Source organism: Hylaeus volcanicus, chromosome 6 (genome assembly GCF_026283585.1).
Source record: "Hylaeus volcanicus isolate JK05 chromosome 6, UHH_iyHylVolc1.0_haploid, whole genome shotgun sequence".
Taxonomy (NCBI): domain Eukaryota; kingdom Metazoa; phylum Arthropoda; class Insecta; order Hymenoptera; family Colletidae; genus Hylaeus; species Hylaeus volcanicus.
Genome location: NC_071981.1, coordinates 20,248,881 through 20,265,539, shown reverse-complemented (window position 1 = coordinate 20,265,539; position 16,659 = coordinate 20,248,881). Strand labels below are relative to the sequence as shown.

The following is a 16,659-nucleotide window of genomic DNA, read 5'->3' as shown; positions in this document are numbered from 1 at the left end:
ACGTGCTAATCGTTCGAGAAACGTGTGTACAGGCTCCAGGGCTACGACCATAACGCCGACTATCGTTATCATCGCGTAGAACACGGACACGGCTGCGGCGTCTTCGTTCGGGTCTCGAGTCGCGTAATAGTCTAATAGCTTAATCCACGGATTAAAGCGTGCATCTCAGACACCGCAATTGATCCAGAGTGCCGTGGCGAGCCTTTCACGAGTTCATGTCTCGACGTTCTCGAAAATTTATGGGGGATTTCGCTGGCGAATCAGCGACTAATCCGTTCCGGTCGACTGTCTGCTCCTCCAGCGCGATCGGAGTTGTTCTGACGGCTGGGAATGATATGCGGGCACGAGGTTCTCGATTCAAACGTTCGTGCCATTTTCTTTTGTTTCGTGAATTTTATTTTGTCCTCTGTAAAGGAAACTACCCTTTGTGTTTCTTTGGTGTTTATATCATATCGGTGTACTGGGTGGTTTTTTAATTAAACAATGAGTGTATTTATGCAAACTCAAATTTTGTCGTACACATAATAAAATCAGTGTTCATCAAACTGTAACCGTGTTGAACGTTACTTGAACATTTTCACTGTAATTGTTGGAGATTAGCGACTTAAACAGAAATACACACAATATACATTTAGACATAAGTGTTTCGTGAATCGAATCAAAGACAGATCATTCAATCGAGAAGTAAAAAAAACATGTCATTCCCTGATCGACACCAATAGAAACGAGTGGAGCATACTTTGAGTGATCGATCTATGTCGAGGTGCGAAGTGGAGTTTCTTGCAGATTTCTTGCAAGAAAATTGAGGTATTTAATGTTCTCAAAGTATGCGCCATCGATTTCTTACAGAGAACAACCAGTTGCATAGATGGAAACTTATTCATATATTTAAATGCATTAGATACACCAAGATGAAAGAAAATTGCGTTTCAGACATTTAACGAATAGGTGTTCGTTAGTTGACAAGTTTTGGGAGTACCTGAGTTTATTTACAACTTTGGACAAGTAGTGACGTTTCGCTGTGTTCGAGTATGTGTATTGGGGCGTGGGCTTACAAGAAGGTCGTTACAAGGGTTGTTTTAATTAACGCGTTCCAATTCAAGTGACTATTGTCGATGGAAAAGTGGAGAGTGTCGCGAACACAATTGTAACGAGAATGGTATAGTACAAACAGAGAGACTCTTTTGTTACTATTTCGTACAAATGAAATCCTCTTAGTCTCAGAGAACTTTCAAAATCAACTGAAGTGTGTATGTATGTGCATGGTTTCCCAAGGCCAAACAAGCAATTATCAGTAAACGTCGGACAATCCAAAGAAACAGAATTTGTACGTTTAATCTCTGGGATAACGGAACGAGCAAATAGTGAATAAATATAGTTTGTTATTTGGTCAGCGTTGAGAAAGCTCACAGAAATTAAATTCACTCCCCTTTGTTCTCCATTTCTCATTCGTCTGTTTGGCTAGATGTATCATTCCCCTTTTTCATCAAATCCACCACGTATCTCGCTGCATTGGTGACACGAGCAGCCTGATAGATTTCGTGCAAAGAAGAACAGTTCTCTGGCTCAGGCCGCGCTTAAGATCGCCTGCACGCGATAAAAACGTAAAAACCGTTATCCTTGCTTTTAAAGTCTCGGATCCCATCCGCTTCATTTCCCAGGATGCGCTTCCATGGGCGAGGAACACGTATACTGTCCCAGATTTATAGAGAACTCTATTATTATAGCCACACGACACGAAAATTACTTCGAGATCTTTCTATTTTATGCATCGAGAACATCTCCTCCGTGCCGTATCGGTTCGCAGTTAAACTTTCTTACTTATTAGACACGATGAACGAAGCAATGAAAAATATCGGCAATTGCATTTAGATTTGTAGAAAATTTTGATGACGAGTGCCGCGGTAGAAGAACGCTCCGTGTCAATTCTGTTCTGAGGAAGTAGAATAAGTCAGCGGACGCATCCTGTGTCAGACAAGTAATATGATCGAGGCTTTCCCTATAATTAGCAACGCAATACCGAAATAGGAAAAGTACCAAAACAAACGCATAACGAATCCCAAATTATTCTCTACTGTCTGTTATTAAACCAAAGTAATTTAACGTTAATTTTCCTCAACTCCGACCACGCCAATATTCCAGAAGACAATATCCCCACAAATAGATGAAACCGGAACTCGTTAACCGAAGGATGCCACCGCCGAAAAATAGCTTTTGTCCATCAATTTCGGCGGAAAAAGAGACAGTTAATCGCCAGGGGCGTGAGAGAAGGGCCCAATTACGCTTCGTGTCGCGGTTCCACGGCGTGAACATTGATTCCGTGCACGACATGCCTGGGCATGATTATAATCCGTTGGCTTCCGGCCAAAATCACGTACAAAGTGCATCCTCGCTCTTCCCTACCCTCTGCCATAGGTATCTATACGGTTACGAAGCGTTTCGCCTCGCCAAGGAGAGATAATTAAACTAACAATGTCGCGTACCCCCTCCCCCCTTCTATTTCCCGCCACGACTCTTTCTCTTCGTTCCATTTTTGTCCTGAATCTCATTTAACGACGACGACCCGATCCGTGCTCGTCGAGGATCTCCTCTCGAGAATAAGCAAATTAACCCCTCTTCGGTGGTTATTTGTCCGTCCCTGTTGATGGCGATGAAAATTCCATCACACGATTACGAAATCTTGCTCGATTTATAGGGTTGATAGCATACTTTATGAATTCGACGTGTTAAACACTCTCTCCAACCCATAACTGTAACGTTTTCGATTCAACAATCGTCAAAACGCGTGCAGGCGTTCACGTAACGACTGTACCGACCGGTCAATCGCTTATAAACGCCCGCAGCACCGGAAGAGTTCAAAGGTTATATCTCTGAAAGAAAGCACTTACGAAAGTAGGCTCGTATGAAATTTGTTGTCGATACAGCGAGTGGAATGTATCGGTGAAATGTGACGAGGAATTCGTAAAAGCCTTGTACGATAAAGAATATAAATGAATTCTTATAACTTCTTGGAATAAAAACGATTAAAATACATAGCGGAGCGAAAGAATGTGTTATTTGAGATGAGGACAAATACATTCTTTTAGAAACTGAGTGCCTTTTACCCGTTTTAACGTCTTAGTTAATTTGACATCCTGAACGATGAAGTACGATTTTGTATCGTTGAAAACTGTAATTGCAATTAAGTACTAGGTGGTCTTAAGTGATCAATCACGCGTGCAGGACCTCTATGGAACTCGTGGAGCCTCGCTCAGTGAGCATTTCCGTGATGTTTATTTCACGTGAAGCAAACTATTCTTCGCACACGGTGCCATCTATGAAATGGAGCTTTACCAGACCTTTTATCAGCGACTCGAATAAGCTTCTTATCGCAGGTCGGCTTTTTCCACCCCTTCGTGGTATCCGTCGGTACAGAGACTTTGTTGCTTAGGGGTTGTTTCCAGCTAATGTTCCAACCCTCGGCTAGGTGGCAGCACGAGCGTGTTTCGTCGATAAAGAGGGTTGCTCGTGGAACTTCAAACGCTTGAATTCATTTCATCGATTGCTGACGTACGCAGCTTGCGATTTCGATTTTTAATAGATAACACAAACGAAGCAGAAGCTTTGAATAAAGAGTTAGGAGGTTCGACAAATTCATGTTGCGATAAAGTGAGATCTAGCAAAATCGACTTCTATTAGGAACGAGTGCGCAGGTTTTCAGTTATTCAGTTGAGTACCAGCAGCTTCCTCCGGTCGAATAATGGTACTCGAATAAAATTAAAATAACTCTAAAGAGAAAATTATACACAATTCGGGTCGAGAGGAGGAAAATTAACTTTCTGACGTATATACACTGCGAAAGTCTTCTACCTCTAATTTTCATCGAATGGCTATCGAAAATCCACCTCCAAGATAAATCATGTAACAGCACCAAGGATAATAACGGAATCGCAAGATCCTCTCAACAGATTCGTCTCAGATTCTCTACGACTCCTGATGACTTACTAAATTTCTCACATTTCAGATGCATGATTTCATAGAGAAGTTCAGTTCTTCCATTGCAAAATGGCTACTTACTCCCACGAATTCTCGTGTACCAACGATTAGAACAACACCAAAATCAAGATACCATCGCAGATCCTCCACCGTTCCTTCTAAAAGTCCACCAAACTTCCATCTCGATTCCCTTCCTACCCACGGAGTCGTACAAACTCCCCTATCTCAACCCCCGAAAAGTGCTCAGGCCTGTTCCACAAAAGTGTTGTTTGGTTCTCGTCGGTGGCTTTCTAGCAACGCCGCCAGGCCTGCGGGGCATTGAAACGCGAGAGTAAAGAAAGGATAGACAAGAAAAACCAAATGGCGGTTCGCTGGGGGTGGCGTAGGGGGTGGACAGTCACGCGTGCGAACCGGGGAAATTGAAATTCCCCGAGGGCGGTGTTTTAACAAGGTGACAGCGCAACGGGGAGTCCAAACACGAGGAAAACATCGTGAGCAACCCAAAGTAGGTGCACGCAGCCGGGGGGTTGGGTGAGGGGCACACAGAGACGAACACGTACTCGGGATCTCGGAACACCGATCGGACGGATCATCAACGATACAAGCAGCGAAAACAACGACACAGCGGCGCCCAACAACGGAAACATTCCCGCTTTCTTCCAACGATATTCCCCGCGCGTCGCGCGCTGGTTGACGGACGCTCGCGCGGAACGAATCTTGGATGCCGCCAACACGTGATTCCGTTGCCATTCCACCTGCCTCGAACGTGTTCATTAGAAATGGGAACGTGATGCAATCCTGGGAGGAACGGCTTGTATATTTCGCGAGACGTCATCGCGGTTAAAGTTCGAATCTAGGCGCTGAAGAGTAGCAGTTCGAAATTGGCTCGACGCGAATTTGAATTTTCAATGGCTCTTTCAGGCGCCCGGTTTTCGAAAGAATGAAACTCAAGCAGCTCGGAAGAAGTTTGTTTTCATTTACAGTAGGTGTAGAATGGAGTTACCATTTAACGTTCGTTTTCGAATGTAAAACTTTCGATAAAATATCAAAGCTAAGCAAACGGTGGGGCAACTTCTAACCCAGGTAACCGCGAAGAGTTAAAAATTCTATACACTCGCGAGAATAAAACATGGAATACACTCCGCAAGAGTAAGAAGTCGGATCGAACTAGGTTCGCCGTTCTCATCGTCATTCTCGGCGTCGTTTCGTTTCAGCTAAGAAAAAGAATCAAAACTAAGTACAACTATCGCGGACTTTGGAAGCCTCGCGTGACCTACATCCCAGTACCGCGAACTTTGCAGCGTGGTATCCGAATTGTTCATAATTCATGAAGAACAGAAGGTGGGAACCGAAACTCGCTGGCAGCATCCAGATTCTTATCGCGCGCTATGAAAGCATGATATTTACACACGCATCAGCGGTGGGTGAATTGTGACCCGTGATTACCATTGAAAATAATCGAACACGATCGAGTCTGATACCGTAGCTTACGAGTAGCGATTAACCCACGCTATTACACGGTTTCGTGTAAATCCTTAAAAAAGAAATTTCCACTTGCTCGTTTATATTAGGTTATTTAAAAGTAATCGCAGAGTAATCACAGGCCAACTCTGACACACATAAAGAAGGTGGTGCGGTTTCAGAACAATCCAAGGAGGTGGTGTGAACGCAACGGGTGTGTGGGTGGTGAGCGGGTAAGGGTTGTGAGGGGGTGGATGCAAGGCAAACCCTTTGTTTGGTCGGTAGCCGAGGCTTACCTGTCGGAATTGTCGAATGCCGCCATTGATCCGCAACGAGTCCGCTGCGATGCCAGCGATTCCGTCGCCCGGTTCTCGCAGTTGCCGCAGGGAGGCGGCACTCGGGGTTGTGGTAGCGTGTAGGGGGCAACAACATCCGGAGCAACAACACGCTGACGCTTCCGGTTGCGAGCTTTGTCGTATTATGCGTGCGCTGGGCGATGTTGTAACGAGAACTGGCGGCGGCGGGGCCTGGCACGGGCAACAGTGGTGCCCGCTTTTCACGCTTTCTCTGAAACAGAAATGGCGACTATGTTATCGACGGTATTGGACCAGCGAATCCGTCAATCGGATTGGCCAAGTGCTAGAGCCATGTGTTGTTAAGGCTCTTGTCGCCTGGAGGGTCTTCTTGCAATTCTATATGCTTTGCATTGTGTAGGTCCCTCTATTGTATGAAATCGAAGGTCACTTTGCAATTGGCGTTGATTTTAAGTACACCTTTCTCGCGACACCTTCGAGCCGACTTATTACAAGGGAAAGCACTCAACCTGCGACCCTTCGATTTTAACCTTCTTTTGGAAGATGGTAAGAATCAAAGTGTCAGGGTCTAAGTCAGAGACTCAGAAAAGAATGTTACGATAGAGCAGGCTCAGCGTGATAGCGCATCACGAGAATGAGACATACATAGACGAAAAGCGGAGTGATTGATCGCATATGCCGGGTTAATTACTTCCAATCGTGATACTTGGATCTGACTGAAATGATTGATTAACTGGAGGAAGCTTGATTGCTCCTTGATATGTTGATCGATGTAGTGTTAACTAGACTCTGACTACCGGAAGCCTCGAAAACCCAAGCATTGAATCGAATGATCCGACAAACTAGAGGAAACTTGATTACATCCTGTCAGCTGACGAAGTCTCGAGTAGACGTTGAAGATTATTAGTTTTAGAGACGTTAACTTGCAAACATATCGAACTGATTGGCTGATAGGTACTCGCAAGTGGAAGATAGAAAGAGATTCGAGAGCCTCGAGTCACCGCAGGGGAGGAGATTGCATTTTTCGCTTGACCAGCGTTTCAATTAAAATTCGATCGAGCCGTAGCGGTTTCTTTTTAGGAGCTTAAGGCATCCTCGGCTCGGATGCCGGATTTGATTATTACGAAGGGCACGCTATCCTGGTGACGTTATAATATACGTTATCGCGAGGAAATCGATCGTGGGGCACAAATCGACGCCGCTAATGACGTTTCACCTAATGAACAAGCGACGCCATTGTCAATTTTGGCGTTGGGAGTTAATTATCATATACAACAGGTAAACACATTGACTGTCAATAGTCCCGACGTCCACAATGCGTCGTGTACACGCAGACCTGAGCAATGTCTAACGGCGCACAGGGTCCTGTATCGATGCGAGCCATCGCGATATATATATCGACATAATAACCGCCTATAACGAGAAGAATTTGAATATGCAAATCGTCGTAGGACGAACGGCATCAGGAAGACACGTTCGAATTGTTCGGATCATTGTTCACCGGTAAAATGAGTCGAAATTTAATGAACGCTTAATGGTAACGAGGCGATCGTATTTATGTACAGTGTGTGAATTGTGTATATTGGCGGTACGCGATGTGTTTAAAGCCTGAATTGATAGAATAGAAACGATATTTTTTGCTCTTCCGAGAAACACTACGTGTGTCGTTTCTGAAATAACCAATTCAATTAGTGCACGTGTGTACTCCCAGAATTCTAAACATGATTGGTACCACGCGTCACATATGTATCTGTAACAGGTCAACTCTCACGGGAGACCAACGTTACTCGTCATCCATTTGCTGCTGTTTGGGGTTAGGTAAAAACGTTATTGTATACAAATCATCGATTATAATTCTGTACAGCAACAAATTTAGAACGCTCCACAAGTGTCGCATAATTTTTTACAACGATTCCTAGCTATTAATATAGCGATCGAAGAGACAATTTAAGCGACGCTACGCGACGTGTCGAGTAAATTGGCCGCATCGCCGGCGAAACGCTTGGCTCGCGACTGTATCGGCCCAAAGGAGACCACACGCAAACCTACGAGCACAAAGGGAACTGAAGAAAAGCCGATGGAATATAAAAGTCGAGGAGCTTGATACGAGGGAGCGCCAAGCTGAATCTCGACGGAAGCGACTAATTCGATTTCCCCTGGCTGAATGCGTTCAGGTATTGTGTCAGCGGGGCTCTTTGTCCAGCGTCTTCCGTAAGTTGAGTGCTCTCGGTTCGGGACGTCGCTGATGGAAAGAGACTGTCATCCCGAGATATCGTTAGCAATGGGCTCGAGTATCCCGCGGTTCCGTTCTCGAGTGCTAATAACGCAATCGAAGTGGTCGCGTTACGCTTTGAGTAATTGTGGCATCCGGGGAGAGGACAATTAATTTTATTTCACGGTGGTATCATTTGTCTTGCGTAATGGTGTTTCGAACGGGCTGATCATGATTTATTACTCGAAATGGACCAACGTTCCACGGCGTCCGTGAGGTGTGACTCTTCATAGAGCTGTCTTCTTTGGAAAGCTTAATTAATATAGAAACTACATTCGACCAAAGTATTGGAACATTCAGAACCCTCTAACTTCTAAGTGAAGATAAAGTTACGAAGACAATTTTTAATCGAAATTCCATTACACAAGAAAAGTTAGAAAACGTCTCCAGACGCAACCGAGTCGTAAGAGAGTTTCCCTCGACTTAGAGTCGTCTGAGCTAAGATTTGTCGATATAAATGACTTTAAAAACGTTTCTGACGGATCGAAAGAAAACGAATGGAACCGTATTTGCGATGAAGAGCGATTCAGTGAAAGTATCGTTCACGTATTCGTTTTCTCCCCCCCCGATGCGACTCAAGCGTTTTCTCCGCAATCCCAGGATAAGAAGAACGATTGACCAGTAAATGACTTTCCGAGGATGGAGAGGAATATAACGCGTGCAAACGAATGGGAGCTGTTCGAGAGATACAGTGCCAGAAATAGAGTCTCGTTCGACGAGTTCAATAGGGTGGCTTCCGTAGGATTTACAGGGTGTCCTATCGGAAGCTGGCTACCTCAAGGCGTATAAGTACCCTTGTCTTTGGAAGAACACACCAACGTTTCGGAATTTTTAATCCGAATACTGTATAATTTGTATAGTTCAAATTTGAGTATAGGAATGTAGAAAATACTATCGAATACGACTTATAAAAAAAACTAGGGAAATTTTATAGAGACTATAATAACGACTATGTCAGAAAGGTGGGAAAATATTGTAAATGAGATTGAAAAATTTGATCAAGTTTTACGACAACCTGATACATCAAATTCATTAAATCGATAGATTTTACACGTGCTCGCACGACTCAATTTCGACGTTTATTAAAAATAGCAAAAAGCGTTGCTCGCAATAGTGTAGCAACCAGGAAGACGTAGGACGGATGTAATATTTTACCATATGTACACACGCTATTCGTTTCCTACGGGACGCGCTGCAGAACACTAATTAAGAGCCACAAATTTCCCGCGGCATCGAGAGCACGGCTCGTAAAGTACCCCCGATCTAACACGCAATTCCCTGAAATATAGTTCTCTTCTATGCTAGAGAATCCGCGCTTGGCATTTTGCTTTACGACGCGTAGCGAAACAGACGTTATCTCGAATTTGGAAATAGGAAACTCCGGCCCATTCCAGCAACAGAAGTTTCCTACGTCCCGCTGCATCCTCGAAACCAGGTCGGGGGGTTTAACACTCCGCGCTCGGTAACCTTCCGAGGCGAAGCCCTTTTTGTGAACACCGAGGCCAACTCAAGTTATTAAAGAGAAAAGGGACGAACTGTCGCCCAACTGAATTCCTCCAGAGAATTTATGTTTCGTTGTCGCTGGACGATATTGACCCGACTATGTCGCGACACCGAATAAACGTTCTCAGAGGAGAAGTTGTTTGTTGCGATCCTCATTTAGCGCAGGGGATTGAGCATCTTGAACTTTCTTGTATCATTCGTCATCGGAGTGCCATGGCGGATGAACGATGCGAGAATGTTCGGATACCCGTGTTTCGGGTCGAAAGAACACGGATAAATTAGTTTTGAAAAATTGACGATGAAGGAACGAGTGTGATTTTTATGGTTACGAAAGCAAATATTTGGTACCTAATTTCGGTGACATTTTGATTTGTGTTTCTCTCGATTAGGTATTTTTATTTTCGTGTTTTATGTATCTCCATTCGAAAAGGATCGAAATGAGTCGAAACGTCGTTCAGTAATAAGTTTTCTGAGAGTGTACATCCTGTCGCAAATTACTTTACGCGAATATACCAACATGAAATAACGCGTTCCTAAATCTCATACGTGTTGAGAATGTTGTCACTCTTGAAAAGAAGTACAAGCCACCGCTTAGTGGCTCGGTAACCTACACCACTTTAAACGCTGGAAGCTATGGCGCACCAAGGGGTTCTCGTGTTACAATCTGTTTCGAACCATTCTTCGATATGCTCTGAAATAGCAACGGAACTCCTTAACTCCGCCAGTTACATAAATTGGAACTTTCCGTAAACGCCCCGGCGACCGTACTCGCGTCTCGCATTGTGTCGAGTTGGAGATTCACCGTGGCAACCGCTGCAGCGGCCAACTATGCAAGATAACAGATGGATGCTCGAATGTTTCGTGGAAAGTGCTACTAACTCACCGAATAAGCGTCCAACAAATGCGAGTTTAATTGCGTGGAAGTGTTTCTCTAACCGAGTTCATGAGTCATCGGTTCGATGAATATAGCTCCGATAGGGTCAACATTTTATTCGAATATTAACCCTCTCGGACCTGGCGTACAGTGCGACTGTCCTTATTAATTAAAAAAATTTTAATCCAAGTTAACCCCAAAAATTAAATTCAATTAGTGCGAGAAGAAGAAATAATCCAGGTCTGAAAGGGTTGACTACTGAAAGCGAGGAAAGGGTTAACTTCCAAGTACTGTGGAACCATTGCTCCCTTAGGATGCGTAGAATATTACAGAGTAAGATCAGAGAATAGATGGGACTTGGAAAATCTTATTTAGGTACCAAAGTAGCTGTAACTTTGTAAATAGTCGCAGTTTCGTGTACTCTCGTGCATCTTGCTAAAATAATCCGTGTTTTAGAACTCCATTACAAGAAACTGTAACGGCGCCTTCCGCTAGAGGGATACGTTTACCGCGAAACCAAAGGGAGCCTAACCTAGATGCAGTGAATATCCGCACCCACCAAGCAACACGGCAATGAGAAAAACCCATTATTGTCGTATATCGCCTAAGAGGTCGCTAGATCGCTGCGGGGAGCTCGAGAAAGGCTCGAAAAAGTCAGTACATTCTGCACTAACCTAGAAACGCTCCTCGCAAGATGCAACGCCGAGGATGGCGCCAACGAGTCCCTCCGATCGCAACGACATCTGTGCTGGTGGGAATGCTGCCTGGAGCGGTAGACGGTGGGCACGACCGGAAGTTGGACTTGCGGCTGCGGCTGTGGCTGCGGTTGTGCATCCCCGTCGAGTCTGCAGTGCAGTTCGATGTCCGGTACCGATCTCGTGGCCGGGTCTTCGTTGGTGCCGCTCTCCTCGGAGCCGCCGAGCCCCGAGACGGACAACTGTGGCGAGGCAACCAAAAAGGTTGCTCGATCCTGTCGCGTAAGCACCGGCTTGCCCTGAGACGCCGCGGCAACCACGACCGGCGGGGGTGGCGCCCTGCTCAACAGGGCGGCCGTTTCCTCGCTGGAACCGTAATCGGTACCGTTCCCACCCTCCTGAGATCCGACGTTCCCGTTCGTGTTCATCTCGCGGCCGTGTTCTCCTCCGTCGCGTCACGTGGCCATCTCCTGAAACACACAAGTTAGACATCTGTTAGCTCGTTTTGGAGGTTGATGTTCCAGCGATGGACCGAAGGATCGATGGGAGATCCTCTGATCAGAGGACGTAAAGGAGGACTTTACGTCCATTCCAGAGGACTGGAATCCAGGGTTCTAGGTGTGTACATACATTATCTCTTCGATAAAATTATATACAATTGAATCATTTATTTCTTAACACAGTGAGCGCCACGCGAATTTTTAAGGAAATTTTCTGATTTTACTTCAGTTCTGTCGTCTTACTCGTGATACGACAGCACATATATATATATATATATATATATATATTTTAGGTACATATATTTTAGAACTGTTTCTATCCTGTTGTAATCGTTATCACAGTTTATATATTACCAGGTTTATCATCTTATTTCCCCGCTGGAAAGATGTTCGCGCGTTTATTACTGACATGAAACTGTAACTCCGATCGGCTTATCGGTTTGATACGCGATGCTGTTTTACAACCTCGTATCAGCGTTTGAATGCAACGTCTTTAAAAGTGCAAGACTCGCAAGTACCCGTTAATAGCACGTCGGATTATATGGACACGAGAGCACGTAATTGCTTCCCTCGGTAGAGGAGCGTCCTCATCACTTTTAGACGTACTTAGAAGCTGCGTTTAATCTTTATGAACTTTTCAAGTATTTAATAAATCTGTAACCAGTCTAAAAGCCCAAATTAATCAGTCTCTATCTCTACATTCACTTGAAACCGAGTTTTAATCCATCAAAGTTCCCCAGAATTAACCCGTATACGCGTCAAACACCAACCACTCGCATACCTTGTCGGTCTTTGAACGGTCACTCATTCGGATTCCAGTGGAACGATTCGCTCGTCATTGGTACCAACATCGACGATTCAGAGGAATCCAAGGATCAATGTTACCGACTTTAAAGCCACGCGTGAATATCGATTCCCAGTCTCGTCGTGCAAAGCGTTCGGATATAGTAGTAGCGCATGGGGAACTTCAAGTATCGACTTTCAATCGGGCTGCTGTATCCCTAGCCGCTGCCACGGTGTCCGGCTCTTCGAGATTTCACGTTGGTTTCGTTTTCTTCCGCGCTGTTTCGCGCTGGTATATGGCTCGTCGCGCTTTCGTCGCGCAGTCTTGTCACGCGCGGGCTGAAATATTTTCACAGGCTTGACCGTGGCTTAGCGACTCTCGGGGAGATTTCCCCGTTGCACGCGCAGGTTAACAGTTGAAGCTTGATCGATGACTCCAGAGAACGCTGGGCATCGCTGAATCGGGCGATGATACACGATTCTAAATGTTGAAGCTTCTCGAACTTTTCAGCTTTCTGTCACTTCCGCTAGCAGAGAATTTATGAAATATTATTTTTAATCTATTAGCACACTAATAGTTGCGACGTTTACCCATCAAATGTTTGCTGAAACGATGGCACGGAATTTCACCCTCCTAAGATGGACTTCGTTGTCTTAAGTGAGCCGATAACTCGACATCCAAGCAAACTTTTGTGTAAATTTTAATTGGATCACTCTGAGTGAATCCAGTTGTCCCGGATTTGTGGTCAGAGCAAACTCTCGACGGTAAGCAATACGTTATTCATTAGGACTTCGACTAGTTAGGAATCGTTGCTTTAACGAGTTTCGCATGGATAACACGTTTAACGTGCATCGCGAGTCTTTCGTGTTCACCTGTTCAAGTACGCTGTCTAAACTTCGATACATCCATAAATTTAACATCGATGTCAATTGTTAATCCCAAACTTGACGGAGAAACTGACAGCAGTAACTATACTGTTTTATTGAATTTGGTACGTACATAATTTGAGCTCGTGCTCCAACACCATGTATAATAAATTCGGTAAATCCATACAGTATTGTTTATTCTATCAGATCTCGGATTAGTGGTTTTCATGAATATTTGGGTAAGCGTGCAACTGTTCCATAACCGAGTTTAAATTTTCCTGAATTAGATACCGATATGCTTCATCGCTGGACGATTAGAGTTATCATATTTGTCAACGTTTTCCTTGTCCGTAAAATTTTATAACCGCAAAACCTGGTGACTGTCACAGTATTCGACACGTTGAAGCAAATTTTGTATCAACGGCCGTTCGAGTTTCCATTAACATTCGTTACGGGTCTGAAATAAAGAAGGTAATAAACGAACGTGTTCCATTTTTCCCGAATTTTATTGCGTTCGGATTTGCATGCGGTCAGCAATCTGCATCGAAGCAAATTGCAACGTTCTCGCGACCTGGCAGCTGTTTCAAAATGCAGTTTTTCCGTCAGCCAACGAAAAAGGGCTACCGGCTCGTCTATTATTCCTCATTTACGTTTCTGGAATTGGAAACGAACGAGAAATCCATTTCCATCGTTTTCCAGGAATACCATCTACGCACATCGACGACCGTGTCGGACCATTTGCATTTACTACTCCAACTGTATCTCTCGCGTAGATATTACTTGAGATTAGGTTTGAAACCGTAGAAGAAGAATTCTACCAGTCAAAGTGATAAATAACAGCGGTCTGTAGAAAAAGTGCGATAAAATTGCTCATTTCATTTTTGTCCCCTGAAGCTTGCTTGTACGCTTCCAGCTTCCTTACAATTCAACTTTTCAACTTTTCGAACGACCAAAGTTCTTGGGCAACTGCAGCAAGAGTTAAATTGAAAATGAATGAATTTAATTGCTATACAGGTACCTATGTGATCTCAGGTAGCTCTGGTACCCGTGTTACCTTGTTCTTTCGAGATAATTCGTTCGGCGTTAATTATCTTCCTCGGCAATATTTCATCGGCGACGTAAACCGTAGAGAAATTATATTTGCAAGGGATTCGGGGGATCTGGAACGCATTTATATTAATTTCCATCTGGCAGTTCGCTTAATCCGTAAACTGAGGTGTTAAAAGTTTCGTGTTCAAAGCGGGTCTGAAATTTGTTCCGATAAGAATAACACGGTGAAGTTTTAATTCGAGTAACGAGGATGTTCTTTCGCGAGTTACTAAAGAACGTAACGAATATTAACGACGTCGGACGCATTCGCAAAATTAATTATTTTTATCAGCAAATAATTACAAGGTGCGCAGTAAGTTGCAGCGGCTCCAAAGTAATTAAACGAGTCGTGAAAAAAATTGTTTAAATCTGTTAGAAATAACTTGACCTTTGCACTTTTGGCGCAGCGACTTTCATGAAAAACATTCTGCATCCGCTACGCCTGCAACGCGGGAAGAATATTATACGTTCGAAGTAACTCAGAGATTTATTGACGAAAAACGAGAGAAAAGTTGAGAGTACAAGGCTTTAGGGCACGACCGCATGCTGGCAAGTTTCAAAACACTCCCGGCTGTTGCATTCGCATATCTCAGGTAGCGGAAGTTGCCTTAGTAAAATACGTGAGAATATAAGACGAGTGTTAGCATAAATCGTTCTAGAATAATGAGTTTCTTCTCAAATATATTCATCGCCAAGTGTTGGAACTATTAATGAAGACAGCATCTTTTCAAAGTACACGTGGTTAACTCGGTTCCAGATCATGAGTCAATCTTGTACTTTTGTACTTCTTTTGTCCGTGTTCTAAAAACCTCGACGCATCTTCACGAGAGAATATTTCTCAAGTGTGCCATGTCAATTAGTCGAAGGAATTTTTGTCCGAGACCATTGTATCTTCTTCTCGGTTTTCTTATCACTATTATGCGACTCGTCGCGAATTGGAAGCAGTAGAATGCAGGAAGCCCCGCATTTGCGTAGACAATTTCCTCGCCTTTTATTGCACATGGCTTCCAAGCAAAGCCCCGGGTAACAGTCTCGCTTGAACGCTCTCTGTTCATAATATTGTCATGACGATGTCGTGCGCATTAGTACCTGAATACATTTCACGAAAACACATTCCCTTCGCTCGACACCCGCGAACCAACTTCCTGTGTATTTTCGACAACGTTGATGCTTATCCGTTGCTTTTTGACAAATCCGAAGCTTTTTGACAAACAGCAAACACGACTGCTAGGGAACGTGAACTCGAAAATTCAACAAATTTTGAAGTTTATAAAGTAGCTTTTGCACCGAAGGAAATTGCTGGAAATGAATGCTCTGGTGGAAACTTCTTCCTATCTACAATTGAGGTTCAATTATTTGCTAACACTTGAAAAAGAGAGATAATTTTTATTTAAACAACTTTGTGATATCTCGTAACGTTATGAATTGACTGTGTGTTATCAGTTACTCTAGTTGCACGCAGCACTTTAGAATTTCTCGAACAGTCGAGCTCAGACTCTCTGATCGTCTTTGACGACACGCTGCGACAAAGTCAAACACAACGTCATTAGTGCAAAAGTGAATAGGCAATGGATTTGACATTCTCCGAGGACTATCAGGCAGATTATGCGCGAGACCCAAATCCAAAGCTCGTTAAGCTTAAATTAATTTGCGTCGGGGATGTCTTCTCTGGGTTCGAGAATCTTGAATGAAGTCAAGGACAACTCACGTTACAGTGAGCTTCATCTTAGGTGACATAGACATCGACCTGGTGCCAGTAGATGCAGCCGACTTTGGTCAGACACAGAAAGTTTTTCAGTTATAGCGTTGCAATCCCAAAGCACCGAAAGTAGACGGTTTTCACGAAGAACACTCTCCAGTTGTGCAACTCCGCTGATAAATCCCGGTTCGCAACAAAGTAGAAACGAGTGGAAACCTTTCGCTACAGATTGGAAACGTGTAAAACCCTCTCTCGACAAATCCTCTTTTCATGGAAGGAAAATGTTCTACGTTTTCACTTCGACAAATGATGATTCCATGAAAACACAAAAGAATTTTACGTTGGTTCCAAAATTCAGAACCAAAGGAATACAAATGCGATGTACAAGATAATTTTGTTTCGAGTAATTAGAAGAGAAATAAGATCGACGATTCGTTGGAATGGAATGGGATGCAAATTGTACTTCCCGTCGGAATGGAAATTCAACTGGTCCCTGAGCTCATCCGCGCTGTAGACTCGTTAAAGTGTTCCATGTGACGAGAGCGGACGACGGCGGTAACAAATTAATCGCTGAAACAGGGGAATCGGTGCCGCTTTAATTCGCCTTGACGCCAGCGACTGAGTATT

General features: G+C 44.0%; 1 protein-coding gene across 1 annotated transcript in view; it reads right to left on the bottom strand.

Moving 5' to 3' along the window:
* LOC128878316 (small conductance calcium-activated potassium channel protein) overlaps nt 1-16,659 on the bottom strand; it is a 183,824-nt gene that overhangs the window by 114,407 nt on the left and 52,758 nt on the right. The window contains exons 2-3 of the mRNA XM_054126427.1: nt 11,074-11,564; nt 5,733-6,003 (exon numbers count right to left, since the gene is read on the bottom strand). Of these exons, the coding sequence (XP_053982402.1) occupies nt 5,733-6,003; nt 11,074-11,522 (720 nt within the window). The 5' untranslated portion in view covers nt 11,523-11,564. The remainder of the gene's footprint in view (nt 1-5,732; nt 6,004-11,073; nt 11,565-16,659) is intronic.